General features: G+C 31.3%; 1 protein-coding gene across 2 annotated transcripts in view; it reads left to right on the top strand.

The window, feature by feature from the left end:
• The window catches only part of LOC148277349 (carboxyl-terminal PDZ ligand of neuronal nitric oxide synthase protein), a 623052-nt gene that overhangs the window by 46665 nt on the left and 550342 nt on the right, over positions 1 to 26045 (top strand). For both annotated transcript variants that reach the window (XM_088233001.1, XM_088232999.1), the window contains exon 2: positions 13346 to 13735. In XM_088233001.1, coding sequence (XP_088089127.1) covers positions 13559 to 13735 — 177 coding nt within the window. In that variant the 5' untranslated portion in view covers positions 13346 to 13558. The remainder of the gene's footprint in view (positions 1 to 13345; positions 13736 to 26045) is intronic.

Genomic DNA, 26045 nt, shown 5'->3' with positions numbered 1-26045 from the left:
TATAGATTATTATGATTTCGACAGGTGTATGCAGAAAGCATTTTGCAAATGATTTACTTTAAACTAAAGTCTTATCGGAAGTGAAATATAAAAAAAAAAGGTTATAATATAAGTTGATAAAATTTGACAGTTCTCCGCGTTTTTTTGACACAATAGTAAGAGACTGCTTACTTTGTAGAGCATCGTCCCTGTCGCACGCGTCAAGTGTAGAGTGAGTGTATGAATGACAAAGACGGCGCTATACAAAGCGAATTATTGTCAAAGCGCCTTTTTTAAAATACTGTTCCTTTCTGTCCAATGGTTTGAACGTCAAAATTTCTACAGACAAAAATAAGCCCTATATATTTCAAAAATAAGGCTAGAATTCCTTTACGCGAGTTTGGCCGGTCATAACGTCTCAGCAAAAACCAGCGGGCACGATAAAATAACAATATGGTGGACTGTTTAGTTATGATTTTTTAAATTATTTCATTTATCAATCGGCAAGTTAACAAACAAATTAGTTAGCATGAGGCCGACTAATCTCCACTCGATTTTTTTAGCAAAATTTTCACCCGCAAGTAGAAACTAAATGAATAGAACCAAAGAAGAAAATAATAAATAATTATCCACCTACCCTTATTTTACCTGACCGAGTGGATTGGCGCGATACGTGTGAAACAGGCCCGTATATGACATACACTATCAATCATTTTTAGAATAATAATATATAAGATTTGGTATCAAGGAATGACGTGAGAATAGGAACTATTTTATTCAGGGAAGGTATGTGATGAGACGAACGCTGTAGTGAATAGGAACGATGCGATGTGGTGACAAGAAATGACATGGAACTATTATATTAAATATTTTGTGAAGTGAAAATACGTAGTGGGTAGAATGCTGTATGAAAAGGAACCATGATTATGTGATATTAAGGAAGGATGTAAGAACCGGAACTATTTAATTCATGAGAGGTATATGATTAGTGCAACGCTGTAATGAATAGGAACGATGAGATGTGGTGACAAGGAATGAGATGGCCAACATGATCTGATCAGAGTTTTGCTTTTTACTGTCCAGTCATTGAACTCTGTGCTCAGGCGGATGAAGAATGCAGTTCTCTGTGTGAAATACAATCAGCACCCTGGATGAGTATATTCAATGCGATGGCTGCTCTCAGCTAAAAATCCTGAATAAATATATAGATGAAAAATTCTTAGTAACTATTTAAATGAGTGTGATCATCAGGGTAAAGACATCTTCAAACACTATCTGAATAAATATAAGTAACTGTGCAGTGTCAGCGATGTTATTTGTTGACTTGCGAAAAAGCAATACACCGGACGAGATCTATTTGTTGTGAAATGGAAACAAATGATTAATTTTTTTGTCTTGTGAACCACCGGTTGGTCATCCCCTGTAAAGAAAACAGATGGCCATGATGAATAGAAATATGTTGAATCTAAAGAAGACTTGGACATATTGAATTAGGAATATATTGATTACGAGGGCTCAGAGCGTGGGGCTCTGGCAAAAAGCACCTGGCTAGTATCTACTACTGAAGAGTAGGTTTTTCAGTGTAGATGGCGAAACACCTATACACATTCTACGTGATGCTTCATACCACAAAAGAAGCCACATCCTCGGGAGACCACTGGTTAAACCTGAGGATATCAGAGCGCTCGACCTCTACCCAATAGCCCGATACTTCAAGGAACTCAGCTTAGAGGGCGATAACTAATTTCCGGGGAACCGTCAAAATAGATCTAAACAGGTTGCAATGACGTCAGAACCTTAAACAGTACTAAATATATTAATTAAATTAATTAATTAAACATATTAATTACTCAAACCTAAATGAATATTTAAGTGTACAAACATTAGAAAATAAAAGAAAACTGAATGATTTGTTATCTTTATTTAAAATATTAAATTCAATATTTGATTGTTCCGAACTGTTACAACTAATTAACTTGCGAGTTCCGGGCCGGGTTACCCAATTTAATAAACTATTCTATGTAAATGTATCTACAACAAACTACAGTGCATACTCGCCAATAGGGTGAATTCATACATTTGCAAATGAATATGCAAATGACGTAGATATATTTAATATAACATTTTTGAATTTTAAAAGGCAGTGTATCAATTTACTATCTTCAAATTGTAATACCTAAATAATACTATATTGATTTGAATTATTTACCGTTTATTGACCTATTATATGTATTCTAAATTAATATTTTTCTAACTTCTTCTAATTTTAAGATTATTTTAATATAACCGAAAAAATGAACTCCTGTTCTCCACTACAATATATGTATATGTATTATAATGTATCCCCATATATTTTCTACTAATATATAAAGATGATTAAAACAAAAATTATGTATTTTTCTTACTCTTCTTAATAAATTTTTTTTTTGCTCTTTATTTGTGTAAAATGCATTTCTGTCTTCATATTTAAAAATGCAATTCTGTTCTTTCCACTTTTATACTAATATTTAAAGATGAAATTCTTAATATTTATCTTTTTCTTCTAAAAAACATTTATATATTTTTTTGCTACTTCTGTGTGAAATAAATGTCTGTTTTTATTTGTATATATTTTTTTATTTATTTATTCATATTTTTCGCTTACAAACTATAATTAATAATAAAAATAATGTGACCTCACTGGGGTTTCCCGTGCCGAGGACACTTAACAATTTGTTTTTTTTTAATTACATTTGAGAATAAACAAAGAAGACTAACTTAAAAAACAAACATAATTAACAAATGTTCAGACAGTTTTAAAAACAAGGTATTTATGTACATCTATATTATTTATATTACAAAACACACAATGAAAATAACAAAAACCTAACATAAGCTATACAGTTGTGGAGCAGTTGATTCAGCATTGGTATGGGCAAATGAGACAATCCATTTTACTTCTACCTAGCTCCACTATCCATTTTTTATAGCCTTTTTGAACATTTTCTCATTACTAATTGCTTTAATAGATAGTGGAAGTAGGTTATAGATTTTAATTGAATAATACTCAAAATCCCTTTGTCCGAAAGTGGTATTAGTTTGTATTTGTTTAAGTTGTTTATGTGTTGAGGATCTAGTGATTATATTATTTGTATGTGATGTATTGTGGGGGTTATGTCTTTCATTTGAGTAAGAGTAGTTTTTGAATCTATAAGTGAGTATTGTTTTAGCGTATAATTGTTTTGCTGTCATAAGTTGTGATTTATGGAATATTTCTTCAGTAGATGTTTGTATCGGAACTCTGAGTATGATTTTAATGATGGATTTTTGTGCAACAAATACACTATTTAAAACTGTGTCACTCGCACCACCCCAACCGATTATACCGTACTCCAAAATTGATTGGCACAATGCAAAATAAATCTTTAAAAGTTCCTGTACATTAATTATATTTCGAGTGGTTTTGAATATATACGTATGTTAAACATGTAAAAGCCTAAAAGGCGTTAAAATATATAAAAAATAAATAAATAAGACAATGTTTTGAGTTTGTCCAAATTTTTGTAGACATGGACTGGATTCAACTCCCCGGGGAGCTGTTTTTATTAGCATATTACAACAGAGATGAAGAACATTTAAGAGAAGGTAATATAGAAGTCCAGGCATCCACAGGGCTTATGACCTGTCAATGGCTGGTTTAAGTGGCCACTTTACACACTGTGTAACATTCACCGTTCTGCCCATATTTGAACATCTATATTCCTTCAATTCTTTCATCTGTTGATGTTTGTGAAGTTAAGAGCTGAAACCTTTATTTATGCGGGTGAGATTCGTCTAATTTAATTATTACACCCACATACTAGGCAACGCCTGAAAACGACATTTTTTAAATTTCTATATTTCTTCATGGACCAAAAATATTTTAAGTTTATAAACATATATCGTCTTTATGAGTTTATAACATATATAGTTAATAAACATCAACAGATGAAAGAATTAAAAGGATTATAGATGTTCAAATATGGGCAGAATGTTGAATGTTACACAGTGTGTAAAGAGGCCACTTAAATGAGATGAGACAGTGCTAGGGATCAAGTCATATATCTTTCTAAGTCTCAACTTATATCTCTTACTCGAGTAGCTTGTAACTTTGAGAATGGCCTACGGCTCTTGTAACATTGAATGTATAGTTTTTTTTTATGTCTCCGATCGGCCATTTGCTCATGTTAATATAGATAAATTATTATGGTTGTGACGCGACGCACAGTGGGTCGTATCGGTTGACGACAATAAATTGTTTAGTCAGATATCGTAACAAAAAACATCTATCTGGTAGCTAATTTAGTAAATTGTTTCATTTTGCATTAAGAAGTAAAAAATCGTCTTGAGATGTAATAGTCGACAGGGATGCGCAATATGCAACACACAATAAAAAAATGTTATTCACACATTATTTATGCGTGCGCAGAATCTGAATCAGAAAGCCAATGAATTTTGAATGAAATTTAATGAATTCTCATGAAATACTTGCATGCGTGCGCAGATTGTGAGTATTATGAGCAAACAACAATTGGATTTAAATTAGGATGTATAAAAAAAAATATTTTGAGTTTGTCCAAATTTTTGTAGACAAGGACTGGATTCAACTCCCTGGGTAGCTGTTTATATTAACGTATTACAACAGAGATAAAGAACATTTAAGAGAAGGTAATTTAGAAGTCTAGGCATCTACAGGGCTTATGACCTGTCAATGGCTGGTTTAAGTCTCACCCGCATAAATAAAGGTTTCAGCTCTTTAACTTCACAAACATCAACAGATGAAAGAATTGAAGGAATATAGATGTTCAAATATAGGCAAAAGTGTAAATGTTACACAGTGTGTTAAGTGGCAACTTAAACCAGCCATTGACAGGTCATAAGCCCTGTAGATGCCTAGACTTCTAAATTACCTTTTCTTAAATCTTCTTCATCTCTGTTGTAATATGTATTAAAAAAGATTGCGTTCTTATACAGGATTTTTACCAATTTGTTTCTTTTGATGAATCTTCTGTTCAGTTTTTTTTCCATATATAACGAGCTTAAAGATATTCGTGAATTCTCTACTGTAACCATTTTCACTTAAGCTTATATGTTGACAAAAAGTAAATTTTATAGTCATTTTGACTCACCGTGCTATTTCTGTATGTGTTGCGTAGCCTTCAACCAGGTAATTTAAAAATGTTTATTGATACACGGGTGTTGAATTCATGATGGTATAATGTGTACCTGTAAACAGTATTTCTAAAATGACCAAATGTGCGTAGAAAAGTAATGAATATAACCCTAAAAAGATTTAGTTATGGATTATTTTAACAGATATGAAATACTATTTCTAAATGAGATTATTGGAACTAAACAATCGCGCGTTTTATTTCAACGTAGAAATGCAGAAAGCAGCCAGTCGCAATATTGAAAAAACGAGATATTGGTGTTATTAGGTGCCGTGAAGTCAATTCTATATTTTGCAAAAAACAATTAGGCCGCTTTCATACAATAAACTGTAGTAATCACCTTCTGAAAATAGTTTTGATCACATAAACGGCATTTTTTAATTTGCTCAAAACACCCACAGCACTAGGAAAATCTAAGAGTGTAGATGCTGATGGGAAGATTAATACCTGTAGAAATCTAGTTCTCTTAAATAAATTAAAGTGGATAATACATAGGTATTTAAATTCATTAATTAAAAAATGCCTGCGATAATAACATATGTTTTAATATGTAATGTTTCTACAAACATTCAAAGTTTGAATGAGGTATCATTTTGCAAAATGCATATTTTAGGTGGTTTGGTTAACCAGACATAAAAAAATCACAAAAATTTCTTTAACCTATACTTAATAATTTTTAAAGTTATAACAAATTAATGAGGTGATTTTTACATTTGAGTATCCAAATATAAATAAATTATTATAATATGTTCAATATATGTATACGTGCCGCATGTTATGTATATGTTTGTGTATATTTTATATGTGCGTTCATGTGTGTGCGCGGATGGCTCGGAGTGTACATTCGGTATTTTCATTTATTTTAATTTATTACGAGTACCTCCATGGAAAACGCAAATGTTAACAATTATTCTTTTCTCACTTGAAATTCTTATTTATTTTTTTGTCACATTTAATGTTTATATCTTTTGCATAATTTATGAAAACTTAATTGGTCTTTTTATGTTGAAAAATTGTTGTTTTTAATACTTATTATGTATGACTGTATGTTTTCTGAATAAAATGATTAAAAAAATATATATATATAATGACAAAACCTACATCAGAGTTTTACTGGGGCTGACTTTTTTCTGCAAAATGGACATCTTAAGTTGTGTGGTGACATCTTAGGTTAAAATTCATTAAAACTGGTAAAATGCATTAACAAATCCTTTTTTTGTATTATGAAAAAAACGAATGAATATATTATTTATAATTTGTTAAAGTAAAAATCATTTCAATTGTTTTGTAGATTTTATTATTCACTCTTTTCACAAAAGTGATATTATCTCAGTTTCACTTTTCTATGGCTGGCTGCTTTCTGCACAAAAATATAATTTTTTTTCTTTGACTTTTTTTCAAGTTATAATCCCTATTTTAATGTAGGTACATATTGTTTTTCTTCCTCCAGCCATTTAACTAGCAAACACTGGAACCTTACTTCCTAAAATAAAAATAAAGATTTTTTTAAACGTCTATCCTTAATTGAAATCACTGATCACCTGATCTTATCTTCTTACCTAAAAAAATAGAAACTTTTGTTAACAACTTGCCAGTCTTTAAGGTGATATTAAGGTTAAATAAGTCAAACTAAAACTAGTAAATATTTGTATAAACCCTCTTGCTGACTTACCTATGTTTACCGGTTTTGAAACTTTCCTGTCTCTTCGTTAAAACACTGATTACACTAACATGCTAATGCCACTGTACACCTTCCACATACTAGTGGCACAAAAATATAAGAAGCCAACCTGCTGATAGGACACATAATGTTAAAAACTAACCCCAACGTGTTTTTTTTGCGTTCTTATGATTTACCCAAATACTTAATTTTGAAGGCCACTTTCAACGAGCTGAAAAAAGTCACTATTAGGAAAATGGAAATCAGGTTAGGGTAGAATGGGATTCGAACCACGGACCTTTTATCCGTGAGTCCGAGACACTAGTCACAGGACCACGACCCAATTCTAAATTAAAAAAGTTGGTTTGATTCACATTCTATTTTAAGAAAAACTCTCTCGAACTCAATTCGCCAAGCCTCTATTTTAGAGGCTTAGCGAATTGTTCCTTTTTTAAAAAAATAATTGAAAAATATCAAATGGAATAACAAAAACCATTTAATACAAAAATCTTTGCAACCTACGAGTAATCATTGCAGAACATCAACAAACCCCTATTCTTACCTCATGGTGCGTACGGCTCTGCTTTGGTAAAGTAAATGCAGCGTATCTTAATCATTTATTACAGGAAGGTGAGATGATTAGAATTACGCTTCATGTGCCAGTCCACCGACGGATAAATATTGCAGTGAAAAACCACCAATAGCGCCGTTGTCGTAATATAATACCTCGAAGGCAAAAGCGTTCACTATTAGTGTTGAAAATATATTAAACCAATGATCATGCAACAATTATGACTAGAACTTATACGTCCTGACGATGAGATATGAGATATTCAATGAATAAATTAATCATTACATAATTTAAAATATTCGACATAATTACCATCAACGAATATTAAAATTCCATAGAAATATATCCCATAACCGATCTATCCAATTTTCTAGTAAACATGCAATATTTAAAAGCTTAATTACTTTAGACCTCATATTATTACGAACGGGAGAAATAATTCACATACGTTGTACGTTAATTAATGTATATGGTTGCCCACTATATAACTAAGTAACTGTTGAATTCGGTCCCATATGCTGTTTGCTTCACACTACTATTTGTTTTCTTTTATTTGGCATTTATTTTTTATTTATTCTGGTTTTTACAGTTCCGTCAAAGTGCTATGTTTTAAAGATACTAAAATAAACAGTAACTAAAATATAAAATTTATCTTAGCAGCCCAATATGTGAGGAATTTAATATTTCCCGACGTATATACAACAAAATGGAAAGAGAATATGGTGTTTGTTATTAACTATAGAAGCCCTTGAGGTATCATATACATATCTGTACCTCAGAGGCAGACGGATGCAAATCCAGAATTTGATGAAATGACATTTTGATTTTCGTATCCAGCTTATGATCATGTCTACTTGTTTTGAAGAAATATACGTCTTATAATGAAAGAACTAATGTATTAAGATACTGAAAATATAAATGAATTCTAAAAAATATTAAAAATCACTTAGAGATAGGAGATTATTTAGGCTTACGTGGAACATTTTTTTTATTTTTACTTATTTACTTAAGTTAGTTAATATTACAGTGTATATTAACTATTTACAATTATAACAAATACTTATGAAATATTTCTTACATAACTACATTATTACAATAAACATAACATTTTTTTTTTTAATCCGTAAGTTTTCTTTCATTCTTCATACTTTCAGGCATCTCATCATACAGTTTTAACCCTTTATACATTAAGCTATTTTGTGATTTTGTTTTTTTCTTTGACGTCTGGATTTGCATCCGTCTGCCTATGAGTTACAGATATTATTAAATGTATTTAATTAAACACTTGTTTTAAAACCACCACAATAACACAATGGACTCAAACAATTATTATTAAAAAATCCCTCACCATTACTTACAATTTTCCCGATACATAAACCTCCCCTTTCTTTATTAGCTCCTTCCACCCCTGTCAGTACCTAGATATTTAATTTCTGTATATTTATGTTTAATGTATAATTACACCTGTAGATGGGAGGGTCTGTGATTTACAAAACTAGTAGTGCTTTAAAATAAACTCAAGTAATCTTAAAAAAAATAGTGTTTAATTTAAAACATTTAATAATGGTCTTCATTAAGTTAATGCCGATTCAATAAATTTTATTATGTTACAAAAACAACGCTCCGTTAGTTATTCATAATAGTCGTAATAAAAAACATTCTCTTAAGTTATTAATGTAACAGCTTTTAATTGTATTAAAATAGTGAATGTCACAGTGTGTAATGTGATCACTTGAATCGGCCAGTAATAGTTCATAAGCTCTTAAAATGCCTAGACTTTTATATTCTAATCTCAACAAGGTTCTTATATCTGTTGAAAAGATTTGTCAACATTTTTTATTATGCCTTTAATAACAGCGGCGGATATTCTAAACACGCCAAGAGTTTCTATGTTTTCCATCTGTGAAAGCACTCCCCCCACATACCCGAAAACCGTTTTGAAGACCGAGGGTCCTCCTATCAGTTTTTCTCATACTAAAACTTTTTTTATTAAAAAAATCAAAGTAACTTTTTTAAAATCAATGTCACAAGCGACTTTCAATGAATTCAATTTTACAGCCTTCATTGCCCTATTTACTGTACGTTTGGTAAGTTGTATAGAATGCTTCTATTGCATATTGTCATTTTTTTATTATAACCATATTGCAGTTATATGAAAGGTTGTAAAAAAACGTTTTTTTTTTAAACACCAATTTGGTAAATCATTATATAAATGATAAATTTAACTCTACCGACGCACTTCATACAAGTCACCAAAAGATAATTCCACAATCTCGCGATTTTTTTATTTTTTATTTGTCAACTTTTTCAGAGTAGGACATAACCATACATTTATGCAAATTCAACAATGGACTTAACAGTACCCCCCAATAAAATTTTCAACAAATAAAAGCTTAAGTTTAAAATACAAAATAAATAAATCACTAAAATTATTACACAAGTGAAATAATGAACATTAAAAAAATAGACTCCAAGAACTAGGCAATAGTTATTCCTAAGTATCGGATATATTTAGTGTAGGATACTGTTCTCATAGATTAAACCTATTGAACTTTTTCAAAGATGGTGAATGGTAACTAAGCCTTTAGTATAATTGTAATATGAAACAGTGCTTTGTGATTTTCTTGCTGTATTTATCCTTTAAAATTTGTACCTCAGAGCAGACGGTGTCAAATGTTCAACAATAGCCTAAAGAACCTACTTTCTCTAAGTGATTACTATTAATTCAGAACATTAATTTGTATTTTCAGTATCTTAAGACATTGGTTTTTTTCATTAAAGACTTAAAATTCTTCAAAATCAATAGACATGATAATAAACTAGATACAAAAATCGAAATGACATTTCATCAAATTCTGGATTTGCATCTGTCTGCCACTGAGATACAGAAATATTTGATTTCACATTTATTTCAAATTGTTCTAAACTTCTCCGGAATGCATTATATAATTTTTAGGTTTAATTTTTGTTTCTAAATCTTGAGTAAACAGTAATATTTGTTTTTTTCAAAAAATAATTAAACCAAATATGTTTTTATTATATGTTTTGTAGAATGCAATTTTTCCGTACTTGTTAGTAAAATAAAATTTTAAAAAAAGATTATTTTTTTTTTTAATTTCCCATTCTCTAAATTTTATCACCAATTAAAATAAACAGATAATTAAACGCGATATTTAAATCAACACCGAATGTTTTCCATTTCTGTTGAGATGTCAGTTTTCTCTGAAACTTTTGATCTTTTGATTTCAAATACCATATTATGTAATATTATAGTTGTTTTCACCCATTTTATTAAGGAAAATGTATTATAACATATGATTATTATTAAAGTTTGTACCTACATCGCTTTTGTTTGGAGAATTGTTCTATAATGCAGGCAGTCGAATGCAACCGTAATAGTATCACATGCGAAACCTGTTCTACGCAGTTTCTGTGAACTGCACTCCTTGATTATTGTAAATAAGCTGAGTGAAAGTCGAGTCGACCTTATTTACTATGATGACTTGTTTTGAGTATGGTAAATTGTTGCGTCTGTGGAGGCTCTAGGCTCAACATGTTACGTCGCACATACATTAAAATAGTCGTTACTCAAAAAATCAGAATGCCCAGGAGAGCCTAAAAATGAATAAAAAATATATTTAAGCCGTGTTTTCTTAATTGAGCGTTTATTAAATTCACATTTTGAAGCAGTAAAATAGATGTGCCAAGTATGATATAGCAACGGGAAAAAATATTATTAAATTAATTTAAATTGTTGATTAATTATTATTATATTATCAATTTCGAAATATTAGGGAACAAATAACAATTATCATTATTCTAAACAAAAAAAATCGCATTTTCAAAAAAGCGCTCCTAATATGAGATACTCAGATTTTTAAATATTGTACACAATAATCACATATGACATCAATATTATTACCCCTCAAATATTTAATATAGCAGACTATGCACTCTATTCACTCCTTGTCTTTAATTTCGTGCCTTGTCTCAAAATGTCTCTTTTCTTTTACAAACCTTCCAGTTCTGTATATAAGGAGTCTGGAATCTGGATACAACCTGTAAAATATAAATAAATTTACCTCTATCAGAATTCCATATTTAAATTAATATTCCAAAATTGAGATAGTACTCCATATTGGGGTCGACCAGATATTTCATATTAGGAACTAGATCAATATAAACAAATATATTCACAAAAAAAACATACCTTAATTCTACTAAAAACACCACGATAACATACAATTTAGACTAATATTGTCGATCGGTAAAATATTGATAAGGTTGTAAATATCAAATCGAAAAGGCACCAAAACGTCACTGTATCTGACGCTTGTGGTGCGTCTGGTTGGTTGGTGAGAAAGTGGGTAGGCTGGGTTATAAAGGGCTTTCTTGCTTAATTTTCAAAAAACACTGTCATCTCATATAAGGGACGTATTCAGTTTATCTATTTTACCGGTGTATCAAATATTTTGCACCTGAGCGAAATTAATGGCCAATACGTTGAAAATTTGAGTTTTTATGTTAAGTATGCAGAAAACTATATTTCTCACACGAACAATCATCATCATCCCGTTTCCGCACCTAATTGTGCATAGGACAATGCATTGGTACACCAATCGCAGCGTACCTTGATCATTTTTGTTACATGAAGGTAAGATGATCGGTCTTACGCTTCATGTACCAGTCCAGGGACGATGAAATATTCTGGTGTGAAAACACTCTTTTAAATAAATATTTCAAATCAACCATATCGGAAATCGAACCTGAGACCTCTCACATGGTAGGCAAACGCGCTGACCATTACACCACGAGGCCGACGCCTGACATACGCACAATAAATTCTAAACATATTTATAATTTTTATAATATTAAATAATATGATAATAATAATGGCAATGGGATCACACTCATAACGGTGTGATCACAGCAGATAACGAGAGGATAAAAGGCGAGTTTTTGGCTCCTCAAAACCAAATCCAACCAGCTAAGGGAAAGTACCCCCGACAGAAAAATCCACAAGAGAAGGCAACGGGAAACCACTCCTGTCATATTTATATTGTGAAACTGGCGTCGCGGGTTCGATTCCCGCAAGTTGCAAGAAAAAAATCAATAAAATATTATTTTCACAATTGGTCTGGGTTTTGAGGTGTATTTTTCATTACCTCCTTTCATGTATCCCCTATCCCTCCTACTGGCAAGCATCTAAATAGAGGCTTAGCGGATTATTATTATTTTTTTAATGTGTATATATATTTTATAATGATTCTTTAAAATATCTATGTGGCTAAAACAATAAAATGTAAATACTACAGCGTTTAACTTCAATATTTAAATAGTGGCACAATAATTATAGTGCCATTGTTATTACTGGAAATATTTCAAACTAGATGTCGTTTTTGTAAATGAATGTAAGATTAGTAGTAGCGCTGTTTAGTGGCCAGCGCGTTTGCCTACCACACATTGAAGTCTAGGGTTTGATTCCTGTAAGGCTAACGTGAATCATTAATTTCAAAACGTGTTTTTTCACTGAAATATTTAATGGTCTCGACCGACACCTGAAGCGTAAAACTGGTATTGTTCTTATGTAACAAATGATCAGCGGCGATTGGTGCACCAGTGCAGTGTCCTATGCACCAAAATACGCAAATAAGGGAATGGTAATGAGATAGATATTAATTTATGATATATTTTGTTAGTTCATAAGATCTTAAATAAAAAAAATTACATTTCATGTACATCGCATTTGATATCATAAAATTTTATCAAGAAAATATAAAAAATATATGTATATATACATATAACAAATAAAAACATTTTTGAAAAACCACTGAATTTCCCTATTTCCACATCTATATTTTTTTTTTCCCTGTGTTGAGTTAAGACATTCACACCCATAAATTATTAATCAATACATAATTAATCGATTGTTGTTTTTCTTTCCAGGTTCACGGAGTTCCTTAGTCAATCATGAGTTTCGTTTCGTCTCGAGAAATAGAATACCGCTATTCCACCATTCGAACCTGTTGTATCTTATTAGTCAACAGTTTTCTTCTAAGCCGTCGCGAGTGACGTAATCAACACTAACCGTGCAGTGCAATAGTAAGTAGTTATTTTAAAATTAGGAATAAAGTAAATAGTTTTCTCACTTTCGCCTAAATGTCTCAAAGTCTCAGCGAGAGGTTTAAGTTTAGTTTTAAGTTGCGCAATTCTAATAGTGGCGAAAAGATGCCTTCGAAAAAGCAGTACAACCTGGTGCAGAATGATGACTACGACACAAGGGTCCCCCTGCATCCCGAAGAAGCCTTCCACCACGGAATCACATTCCAAGCAAAGGTAATTAGTTTATTTTAATTTTTTATCTGAATAAAAATGGAAGGGTGAGTCAAAAATTGTCTCCACTTTCGCCATGATAGGTCTTGAAGGTTTTTTTTAGTAAAAGCACTTCCTGCCCATACCCGAAAACCATTTTAATGACAAAAGGTCTTGTTATCGGTTTTGCGCATATTAAGAATATTTTTTTTTGTTAATACTCGAGTAGCTTTATTTATTTCCTATTTCAATTTCACTAAGCCCGATTTTAATTTAACTCCACTGCTTTTATTTTGAGTTAGGAGCAAATTGTATGGAGGGCTGATATCGGACGTTGAAAATACACGAATTGTGGCTAAAACCCAAAGGGCTAGAAGGTTATTTGAGTGGCGTCGTCTGAACGGAATTGCGCGAGGAGATCGCTCTGTTAGCGTGTGTTTAGTACGTAAATACGCGTTCAAACTGCGTTTTCTGCATGCGCTTTTGCGTTCAGGATACCACCCCAGATGTGCGATGTTTTTTCATAATTTTCTACTCCATCCTCCGTCAGTTTGCACCAAATAAGAACACCGAGCCATTCGCCTGGATGCAAATTGCTCGTAACACCATAGAAACCACTAACCGTTGGGTTTTAAGACCTTGGAACAACCTCCTTCAGTCCAGGTCTCGCTCTCTTAAACTTCTTTCCAAAACCTCATCTGTTTGTACCGTTCAAAGATGCCCGGAGAGGTTATCAATTTCGACAACTTTCTTTCTGGAAGGTATATGAAAGTTTACGGCTTGTTATATAAAGTGAATTGCTAAAGGATTAGACTATGTCTAAAAGTAATGTCAATGTTGTACATCTACATTGGTTAAATAAACTTTTAGAACGAAAAACGTAAGCAATTTTCGACTTGCTCGTTTGTATTTATATAATTGTACGACAAACGTATTTATACAAAATTGTTTTACGCACCCACCCACAAGAAAAAATCACCAGCAAATCCACTGCTAACACCAACCTTTAAGCTGTTATGATGGCAGTGCTTACTAAAACCTACATATGCGTACTTTCGTTTACACGTCTAGGTTCAACCTTTGATTGTAGATTACCTGTTGATTCGAAAAATAAATCAAGGGTTACCTCAGCTAAGTTGGTCAATACAACATGGCTTAAAAACCTTGATAGAAGTTCTTCTTAAAAAGTGACCATCGAGTATTATGACTATTCCAGTGTTAAAAAATATTTTTACACTGGAATAGTTTGATTTATTTTTAATCGACAGACACGTCATAAATTAACATGTTGGGTATTGGTATAAAATGTTGAATAAAATGAGTCAACAGAATATAAAAAAAGAACAGCATAGAAAATATTCAACAATTTTGAGGTACGAGATAATGTTTGATAAAAATATTGGCATGCCGGCAAGATTCATTTATCGAAGAGTGTACTGATATGTTTTGTATAAGTGTCTTTGCTGTTGAGCTATTTTTTGGTACGTCATTGTAAAGTTTGATCACTGTTGGTATAAGCGAAAAGAAGCCAGTATTGCTTCAATACTTTTTTACGGCACATCAAGTACGAGTAGTGAGATGTGAAACATTAAGGTTGTTTGTTAATGAATATCTTGAGCATTTATGCTACTGGAAAAAATGTAAGATTATAATATTTTATGCAAAATGCAATTCGCTTATAATTTATGCGGTGTATATAAATTTAAGTTAACACGATATTAGTAGTAGTGTAGAAAAGGGCAGACGTATGGCGTATGTTTGTGATTGTATAGACGTATTAATGTGTGTTATGATATATGTATGTGACAATATGTAGCGAACATAAGGAACATTGATAATCGATAACTATACGTTACAAATGCAGCAATTTAATTATTATATTACTTTATTCCTAAGGTATCTATCGGTGGTGTGCAGCTGCGATCAAAGTACTGATTGAAAATTCCCCATATACCAGTTTTATTATTAGCAGGTATACCTTTAACCTTAGTTTTGTTACTCGCCGAGGCTCGCTTTGAATCACTTATTACGTGATTATAATAAATAACTTATTTAACTTTGATTGAAAACATTATGACCAATAATGAATAACTCGTGATGCATTGTACAATGAAATAACAAGAAGTATGTAATAGATGGTAATTAAAACGACAAATTATTTACTCAAGCATATCAACTCAATTTCTTCAATGTTAAAGGCCCTACCCTGCCTTTACCTTATCTGCACTCCATGATGCATATCGTATTATAATCAAATCACCAAAATAAAGATTACAGGTTTTAATTACTTTACTCGATTCAAGCGTTTAAAATATTATATTAGTGATAGTTATTATTTTATCATAATAAATATTTTTGTACTATCACGCTCCGGTGATTTATTTTGCGGTTTGATATACAATTTTAACGTAATGTTGTTTTTAAACGTTAGAAAAATTAAAAATGTATTTTAGCCGTTTTCTGTTCGAGACGCAGTGTTTTTTTTAAATTTAAAAAATTCTTACACATTTTCCCCTTTGTATTTAAATAGTTTATTTTTCTTGCTACTCTTATAAATTAGACAATTTATGTATGATTGCGCAGTTTAATTTATATTTAAACAGACAAATCAGCAAAATTATTGGAAACTCAACAAACAAAACTGTTTCAGAATATGTAATTTTACCTAAACCGAAAAAACAAACTATTTTAAATCACCTAATTCATGGTTTTAATACTTTTCAATTGTACGGAAAAGAAAACATTTGAAAAATGCTTTAGTAACATTAGATTTTTCTTTTTAAATATGCCTCATATAGCACCGTTCTTAATATTCGTCATAATGGCGGACAATAATCTACTATTCGATTTGAATGGATAATATAATAATATTCTGCACATTATACTTACAAAGGTATTATATGATCACGATTCCCATCCACGATTTTAATAAAATATGTTATTAAAAATAATCATAATTCTAAATTGATGTAATGATTTTTCCTTCTTTTATATAAAAGCCTAGTCATGTTTAGTATACTAAATATGAATTCATTCAGCTGCACATAGATCCTCACACAATCCTCAGTACTTAGAGCAGCCACACGTATTATCTAAGCTTGTACATAATAAACAATGTGAAAAAATAATCCGTGAAAATATCATATGGATTAAATATTAAAATAGCATGTAAATTATTGTATGTGTTTTAAAATTTCTTTCTTTCAAAACGTTTTACAATGTGAATGATAATGAATGCGAAAAATGAGGAAAACTAAGAAAACATGGATGGCTAAATATAAAAAAAATGCTTGAGGGCGCGCGTGCATGAAAAGATGTATGTACGTTGAGAAAGCATGGTCTGTATGTAAATGCAGAGTGCTGTGGCGTTCTATCTTTTCTGTTACCCCTACCCCCGGGGATACGGCGTGATTCGTATTGTTTGTTGTCTTTCAAAGAAAACATAAAATAAGATGTGTTATTATTATAAAGTTCCTTTTGGGTGAAAACAGTCATTGACACTACAAAAATATATTATCGGGATGCTAGAACAAGGTTTTTCAGTATTTTGAATCACTAAATACCTAAAACATGTACGACTTTTGCACGGATACATTTTTCTTTTGTGGCCCCGAACGTCTTCAATACCTTGAATGAACATATTAAGTTCTTTAAAACTAAAGCCATCTTCAGGAGAAATATTCAAAATGGGATTTTGTCTTGGGGACAAGAGCATTGCAGAAGACTGCGGCGAGGCATTGCATTAATTTATTTATTATTAATTATAATATGGTGCACATATAGTGCTGCGTGTTGTCCAGATGGTAATACGGAATTGATTTTCATGTTATAATTGTTATTTTTAAATAATATGTCTGCTTCCACTTTCCATTATGTTGTATCCTAACTCAACACATGGCTTTTGCCCTAATGAAGTTTACGATACGTTACTATTTTATGTAATATGGTATGCATTTTTGTAAGATTATCGCAGGTCGCTGTGACGTCAGGAGTTTGCATAGCACTGACCCTCACCTCTAAGAGTAAGAATAATGTACTTTTGTAATAATTAAATAACACAAGTTTGTATGTAAATGTGTATAAGTACGAGTATATATATATGTATGTATGTGGGTGGCTGTTTGTGCGCTTTAGTTATATTTAGTCTGTTCCTAATAATTATATCAAAAGAAAACGTTGATAATATAATTTTTTTCGTTTTTGGATTTAAATAATATTTGAGTGGTCTTTAATGCGTTTCAATAATAAGCTTACTTTAAAAAAAATATGAATTATTAAATGTAATTTATGTAAGCAATAGACACCATAATCTTTTATAATTTTTTAACAGTCTGTGTTTTTTTAACCTTTTTTATTTATTTGTTAATAATTTATTAATTTATTTTTATTATTTTAGTTTTTTTTAAAGTATTAAAATTAATTTTTATTTAGCCTATAAGAAATTGCTACTGGCAATAAGCCCACCATTTGACTATGTATACCATTGTTTTATTTTGTATTTCCATAAATATTTATTATTATTATAATTATATGTTTTCAAAAGAAAAAATAAATAATGGAAAGCATTAATATATTTAAGTATCATATTTTGTGTAAAGTAGATATTAAATAAGCCACGGATATATGCGATGCATTTATGTTTACAATCTATTTCATATACGCAATGCAAATGCAAAATTATTTTTGAATCGCCAAATGGTTTGATATACGTTAAGAGGATCATAATCCATAACCATAGTTCATTAACGTAAAAGCTTTTGATGTACAAAATTTAGATTTTGGTTCAATACTCAATGTAAACAGTAATCATGTATCAAATTGGCAAATGCATTTATGATATTGGATTTGCAGGTTTATTAATTACATTTTTGCAGAAATACAATTCGCTCGATTAATTATTTTAATATAACTTTTGTTTTTTGTTCACTGCTATGCGAATGTTTATAGATTCAAAAAATGGAGAAGACCAAATTTAACAAATACATAAACTAGCCATGTCTAAAGTCGGAAGAATTAGCGTGCGTGCATAAATAAGACGTAGGTATGTAAAGGAAGCGTGTTCTGTATGTTAAGATTTGTGGAGTTCTATCGTATTTGACTGCTATAACGAAGAAACGTCGCGATTGATTGTTCGCGGGAAACAACAGAAAGGAATAATTTGAGATATACAAATGTTCAAACATGTGAATGTGGATGCTGCACAGTGCGTAAAGTGGCCACTTACACCAGTCAATGACATGCCAAGGGCCCAGTAAATGTCTAGATTTCTATATTTCCCTGTTTTCAATGTTCTCCATCTCTGTTGGAATTATCTAAATACTAATTATTTTGATAATTTTCTTTTGAATTGTGTTTATAGGAGGCAGCCTATGTTTTAAATTAAATGTAATAAATAGTCAATATTCATTTTTTTTTATTATTTGAAATAACACCGATACATTTTAAAAATTACAATGTGTAAATAATAATAAGCTTATTTTATTTCACCTTTTTTGCTTTCTTGTATTAATTTTAAGATTGCACGTGGGTAATTATATAAATCATGCATGTATGTAGATGTTTTCACATATAAATATTTATGATAATTTTCGTCCTCTACTACCGCTTTCGACTCCCTTTATTCCCGTATTCAAACCAACAAGGGTTGGGGGTTTCTTAGAACCTAATAATCCCATTAAGTTATCTCGTTTCAATGATAAATTTTACATTTACAGATTACTGCCGTTTTACGTAATGTAAATTACATTAATTTATCAAAATGTTTCTTAAATTCTCTTGTATTTTATAAATACAAGTTCAGATAGTTAAATGAAGGAAAGTTTTCGTGGAAATATATAATTGAATTTATTGTACTATCCACAATCGCACATCTGAATTTACAATGTTTTCAATTTTTAAAATACTTATTGGCGATCTTACGAATGACTAATATATTTTAATTTAGGTGTCATTTTTAGCGAAACATATGTATAACTATCAGAAAATGAATTTTAAAATCATGGTTGAGCTTAGTTCAAACCTCGGATCATTGATTCGTGAATATGTAATACGGGAACACAACACGACTCTGTTTTATTATTGCACAAATATATATTATCAAGTTTTGCATCCCTAATTGTATGATTTTAATATTATAATATTTATAATAAAAATACAACTGTTTTCGTTGTTTGTAAAATAATATGTTTACTATATTGGAAAGCGAATAAATGGCTTGTTTGTATTTTTATTGACGGACTGGTTATTTATTGTTATGCATGTTATTCGTCTTCTTTGTGGAGCTTGTGGAGATCACCAGACGCCTCCAGGACAGCCTATCGCTAGCCAGCACTCCCTCCTCCTACGCCAATCCCACGTCCCTGAATTCCGCCGAAAAAAGCCGAAAGATCGTTATCGACGGTATTCCAGGAGGGCGGGAGGCCGCGAGGCAAGTTGGGTTAAGGCTCTCCTGAGGCATTCGCAGCACGTGTCCAAGACAGGTCCACCGCCGCACCCTTAAAACGCTCGTTATAAGTGGCTGCTGAATCTAACAGTATAGGAATTTCAATGTCAGTAGTTAAAGTTATGAAATTGTTACGCTGTTATTGCTCGCAAACTGATTAATGAACAATCATATTAAATACGGTATCATGTGTACTTCGTGAATAGGGTCTTTTCATGTTTTTTCGTTCATTTTTATTATTAAATAATCCAACAAATTACGATAAAAAGCGGTCTGTATAATTTTAAAATAAAAAACATTCAATTTTAAATAAGGTTGGAATATTTGAGTAAAGGAAAGGAGAGCGGAAATGGACCTACCTTTGATGCAATGAGGATGTTCTTCTTTTTTGGAAACTGGATGATGAAAATTCACTTTGAATTATGATATTGAACGATTTACCATAGTAACTTTTACAATGATGCGCAAGGATTCCAAGAATTTTTATGCAATGTTTTGAAATGTAAAAAATTGTTTATCATGTTTCAAATTCAAATATTCCAATCTACTCTCTTGATGTTAGGTAGGCACCATAAGGATAGGTTAAGGGAAGGATGGGACAAAAAGATAACCGACCAGGAAAAATATCGATAAAAGCTGTTTTGTACTAAAGAGGTAACGGTATTAATACTTTTTTCGTTGGACGTTAAATACATTTGTTGCAGAGGTTTTAAATATGTCTATTACTCGAAAGCGAAACTTTTCGCACCCTGTGGGACAAACGGCACGTATGACGTTTTGGCACTAAACTTGCACGCAATGTTTATTAGAAGCTTAGCCAGCGCGCCGGTCATAACGCGTAATATCAAAATGCCATAACGCGTGTTTTGTATGTGTACATTTTTAAACCCGAAAATTATAAATGAACATTTGTTTTAAATACTTTGATAGTTATATCATTAGAATAAAAAAAATCGCTCTTTATATATACATATTTATATTAAACAGACTTTATGAACTCGGCAATAGTATCTGATATATTTAGTGTAGGGTATTGTTCCTATAGAACAAACCTTTTGAACTTTTTCAAAGATGGTGAATGGTAATCACATTTATTTATTCATGCATTTCATAATATATACAGTTTTTCGTTCAATTTGCCCAGCTGTATGAAACGGTACTTATGATTTCCTTGTTGTATTACTGTATAATGTTTTATTATTTAATTTTGTTTTTTACATTTATTCTTGAATTATTTAAACTTTCTACTGAATATGCTGTATAATTTTTAGGTTAATTTTTTGAATATAAATCTTGTATAATTTTTAGGTTTAATTTATGTTTAAAAATATATATATATATATTAAGCCAAATATGTTAGTATTATAAATTTTTGTAAAAGGCAGATTTGCCATTTATGTTAATAAAATAAAATAAAATAAAATAATTTTTATATTATTTTGAATTTTACATTATTATTTTTTTTCCCATTTAATAATATTTTTTGTATTGTGGTAATGTTCATGTTGGTTTTGATATATTTTTTTTTCCAAAATTCTGTGTTTTTGCATTTTAAACGTTATTTTCGACTTACGAAAATACCCCGTTTTGTATCTATATCGTAGATAATATTTGCAAAAGAACGACGCCGACGACGAGAAAATTGGGCTCAGTAACAAATGTCTTAAAAAAGCTTTGGGACGAAAAACATAAGAATCTTTTAGTGTTTTCCGAGAGCACGAAGTACGAGTTTGCTTCTAATCAGTCAAGTCCCTAGAAAAATAAAGGTGCTCACGTTCGAAGACTATAAAGACCGAACATTGTCGACAAAACACGCTTTTGCTTTTATGGTGGTATTTTACGGGTAATGAAGAAAGGCTAGGAATGGGCAGGCTTAACTTATACCAATAGGGTGCTTTAGTACGTGAAAACACATCAGTGGACTTATTCTGCAACTAATTCGTTTCGTAAATTCATTCGAATCATATGAGAGGGAACGAGATCGAAATACGATTTCGATTGCATTAGAGTGACATGGATATATGACGAATGAACGAACGAACTTACGAAACGAAATTGTGACAAAATTAGCCTGCTGGCCCTGTAGACTCATACCTACAATACATCGAATGATTTGACTATAATTGCATTTTTGTTTCCTGCAACAAATGTTCCTTCTGCATGTTTTTCGTCGGTGTCCGGGCGGATGAAGAATACATGTGTGTGAAACGGAATCAGAATCGTGGACGAGTGTTTTTGACTCGATGAATACTCTCAGCTAAAAGTCCTGTAAAAGGAAATCGAGTGGAGAAAAATCTACTTTGGCGTGTTCGCCTACCATGCTTAATGTCCTTGGTTCGATTTCTAGGAAGCTCAACATGAAATATTTGTTTATAAGGTGGTTTTATACTGCAATATTTAACTGTGCCTATAACACATGTTCGAGATACACTGCATGTATTTTTCCAATGCAGTGCCCTATACACCATCAGGTGCAGATTGGGGTTTGATAATGATGAAATATTGATAGTTATCTCATATGAGCGTACTGCATACAAACGTATTTGCGTATCGTTTTGATTTTGAAATTATATGTTTTTTATGGGAGTTAGGTCCATCCAAAAAACTGTTCAAATATCTATTCATAAAAAATGTCTGACACTGCATGTCCTCTTAACAAATCGATATGTGCTGAACTGTTTCTTTCGGTAGAGGCCACGAATCTACAAGACAACACAGAGATTAGATCAAATTTAGAAAAATGCATATAAAATACGTATAAAAGGGTCGCTGAGGGCTGAAATTAATGGAAATAAAGATGTAGAGTTTTAGCTGCTAACAAAGACAACTATTTTGTTGTACTGAGTGGTGTAACACATTAAAAAAATTGAACCGGGCTGTGGTCCGATGGTAGTGTCAACTAGACACTGGTAGATTTCAACATCGGTTCGAATCTCACTACACAACTTGATTTCAATTTTCCAGCAAAAGTTACTTACTGCTTTTAGGTAATGGTTTGGAAATTGAAATATTTGGGTAAACAATAAGAACTCGAATATTTCTTCATACAAAAAAAAGAAAAAAAAAAGCGTTTTGTGAATTCAAGCAAATAAACTGTTACAAAAACTCGCAGATTTGGTACCTCTCCGAAATTGTTTGGATCGGGATAAGGTCAGTGGATAGGAATGTTCGAGGCCGGATATTCGATCGCCATAATTCGCGGTAATATTATTTGGTTCATGTAGATTACTATTTTAATAATGCTTTGTGAATTAAGATAAGAATCGTACCGAAACGGCGGAAAAAGAAGTGAATTTAATGGATGACGAGCATGAGACTTATTGCTGGTACTAAATTGGACAATCGAATTCGAAGTGACCGCTGCGCGCTGGCGCCGGAGCAGCTTGCGCGGTTATGCGGTATAGATATAAATATTTTTACACCGCTTGCGCTTATGTAATAGCCGGTATGCCTTACAGGTAGTGATGGCGATTATTGTTATTTTCATTATTTTTTATAGCGTGCGATGTTCATTTGCTTAAAATTTGATACGCTATTGCTATTCTTGATTTCAATGTTCCTAAGTATTGCCATGCTTATATTATTTATTGTACTAGTATTGTATTAATTTGTTTGCTATGTTAGCGACCTGCGGTTGAAATAAAAAAATCGTTTCCTATCACTCCCTTTCTATTATTATTAATTTTCCCACAAATATGCAATTCCTTTTGTAGAGAAAAATCTACCCACCTAAAACTAGTGCTTTTTTGTTTTTAAGAAATAGTAACTTAATACGGAGTAAACGAAAAATGAAAAAAGTAGGAAAATAGTTGCATAGCGCTGTTTTTTTTAATAAATAAAAATGTTTTCATGCGAATCGTAGTTTGTTATCAAACATAAAAAAAAACTGAAATTTATGACTTCTGTTGATTTAAATAGCATATTTAGTTCATTGAAAATGTAAACTTAACTCAAAATGCTGTACGCTGAGTGGCGTCATATTTTGCATAAATCAAAATAAGCAACAATGTTTTAAGTGTATCAAAATGTTTGCAAACTAGCCGGATTTCCTCCCTAGGGAGTTATTTAGATCTAAATTTGTTGCAACAGAGGGAAAAAAAATGAGAAGGGAATATGTAAGTCTACGTATTTACAGGGCTCATGACCTGTCATTGGCTGGTTTAAGTGGCCACTTTACACACTGTGTAACATTCACCATTCTGCTTATGTTTTAACGTCCACATTTCCCAGCTCTTTTACTTCACAAAAGTCAACAGATGGAAGAGTAGAGGGAATGTGGATGTAAAAACATTGGCAGAATGGTGAATATTACACACTGTGTAAAATGGCCACATAAACCAGTCAACGACAGGTCATAAGCCCTGTAAATGCCTAGACTTACATATTCCCTTCTGAAAAATGGTTTCCCTCTTTGTTGCAAAAAATTTAGATCTAAAATAAGCAAGTTCGTATATCGGTTGCTATTGCTATTGTAATATAAAAATGATGATTTAAATACGCTAATGCTAACGTTAATTATTCATCCGCTAATAAATATTATAATAGCAGGTATGTATGCCTCACAGGTTGGCAGATGAAATGCGTGAGCTGTGAACACAATCCGTCGACCTTGACAGCCTGTTTCCTATATAACGAAAGCAAACGCGGTATGCTAATATCAAAATATACAAGTGTAGAACTTATGGTTTGACTGGCACTGACTGGGGTCAACGGAACCCACCTATCCGTCCATGACTATCTTTCAGAGGTCTAGACCGCAGGCATAATAACATTATCATTCCATTCGATTGAAAAAGCTTTCCCGCCAAAATGAAATCCAACGAGTATTGACGTTTAATTTTAACTATTTTTTCATTATAATTTAAAAATAGTTATAGGTATGATCAAAGTTATTCAAATACTTTACATAATATGACATACGTTAATTTATGTTTCGTTAGATTTTTGGCACAAGTTTGTAACTACAAAATTTCTAAAAATGAGATGTCAAAAAATGAGATGTTCTGTAAAAAGAACATAACTGTATTTCATATGTTATAAAAAAAAAAATATTTAACTTACAGTTTTATTTGAATTGTTGATTTGGGACGAGTATTTTTTTTCTTCGTATTTTTATTTTATATAAGAAGGTAAACATAAAGAGAAAATATAAATGGAAAATCAATGAAACCCACCAAACCCCGAAACTAAACTAAAATAATAAGTGCATTATCTCACAATTAATACATTGTAGTTACCAACTTAAGCCAGTCACCCGACGGTATTTTTCTAACGTGTTATCTGGCCATATCACCAAAATATTGTAACCGACAAAAAAAAGATTTTACAGGAAAACACTCATTTCTCTCAATCTACAAGTAATGCACTTTGAGACATCAATAAAATAAATTGTCGAAATCCTTGTTAATTTAGAGAAAGATGTGTTCTTTTGTTAAATATTGATTTTGTCGGTTATGATGTTTTAGCGATCATAGCTCGATTTATTTGATATCTTTACATAAAAGTATATTTATACTGCAATACTTAATACTTTTCTAATGTACCGAATAATTAAGGAGTTAGATCACATAAAAATACAATTAAGTTAAATAAATAATGCTATGTATGTATATGAAAAGAAAAAAAATATAAGATTGCCAATTAGCAGAAATATAGTATCTTAACCCTTTGTAGAAAGGTTGGAAATTATACAATAATTACCTGAAGAAATAAAAAAAATAGTAATACATTAGTCTTAGAATATTTGAAAAATATATCGACACTGCAAAGGAAAAAGTAACTAAGCGACAAAGACCAACTTTGCGGAAGAGTCAATACATTTTTTTCTAATTAATAAAGAATCTCGTATTTTAAATTTTTATTCAAATTATGTAGGAATTATACCCACGTATA

Source organism: Micrasema longulum, unplaced genomic scaffold (assembly GCF_059751315.1).
Source record: "Micrasema longulum isolate JH-2025_06_02 unplaced genomic scaffold, ASM5975131v1 h1tg001048l, whole genome shotgun sequence".
Classification (NCBI taxonomy): Eukaryota; Metazoa; Arthropoda; class Insecta; order Trichoptera; family Brachycentridae; genus Micrasema; species Micrasema longulum.
This window is presented reverse-complemented; position numbering and strand designations above follow the sequence as displayed.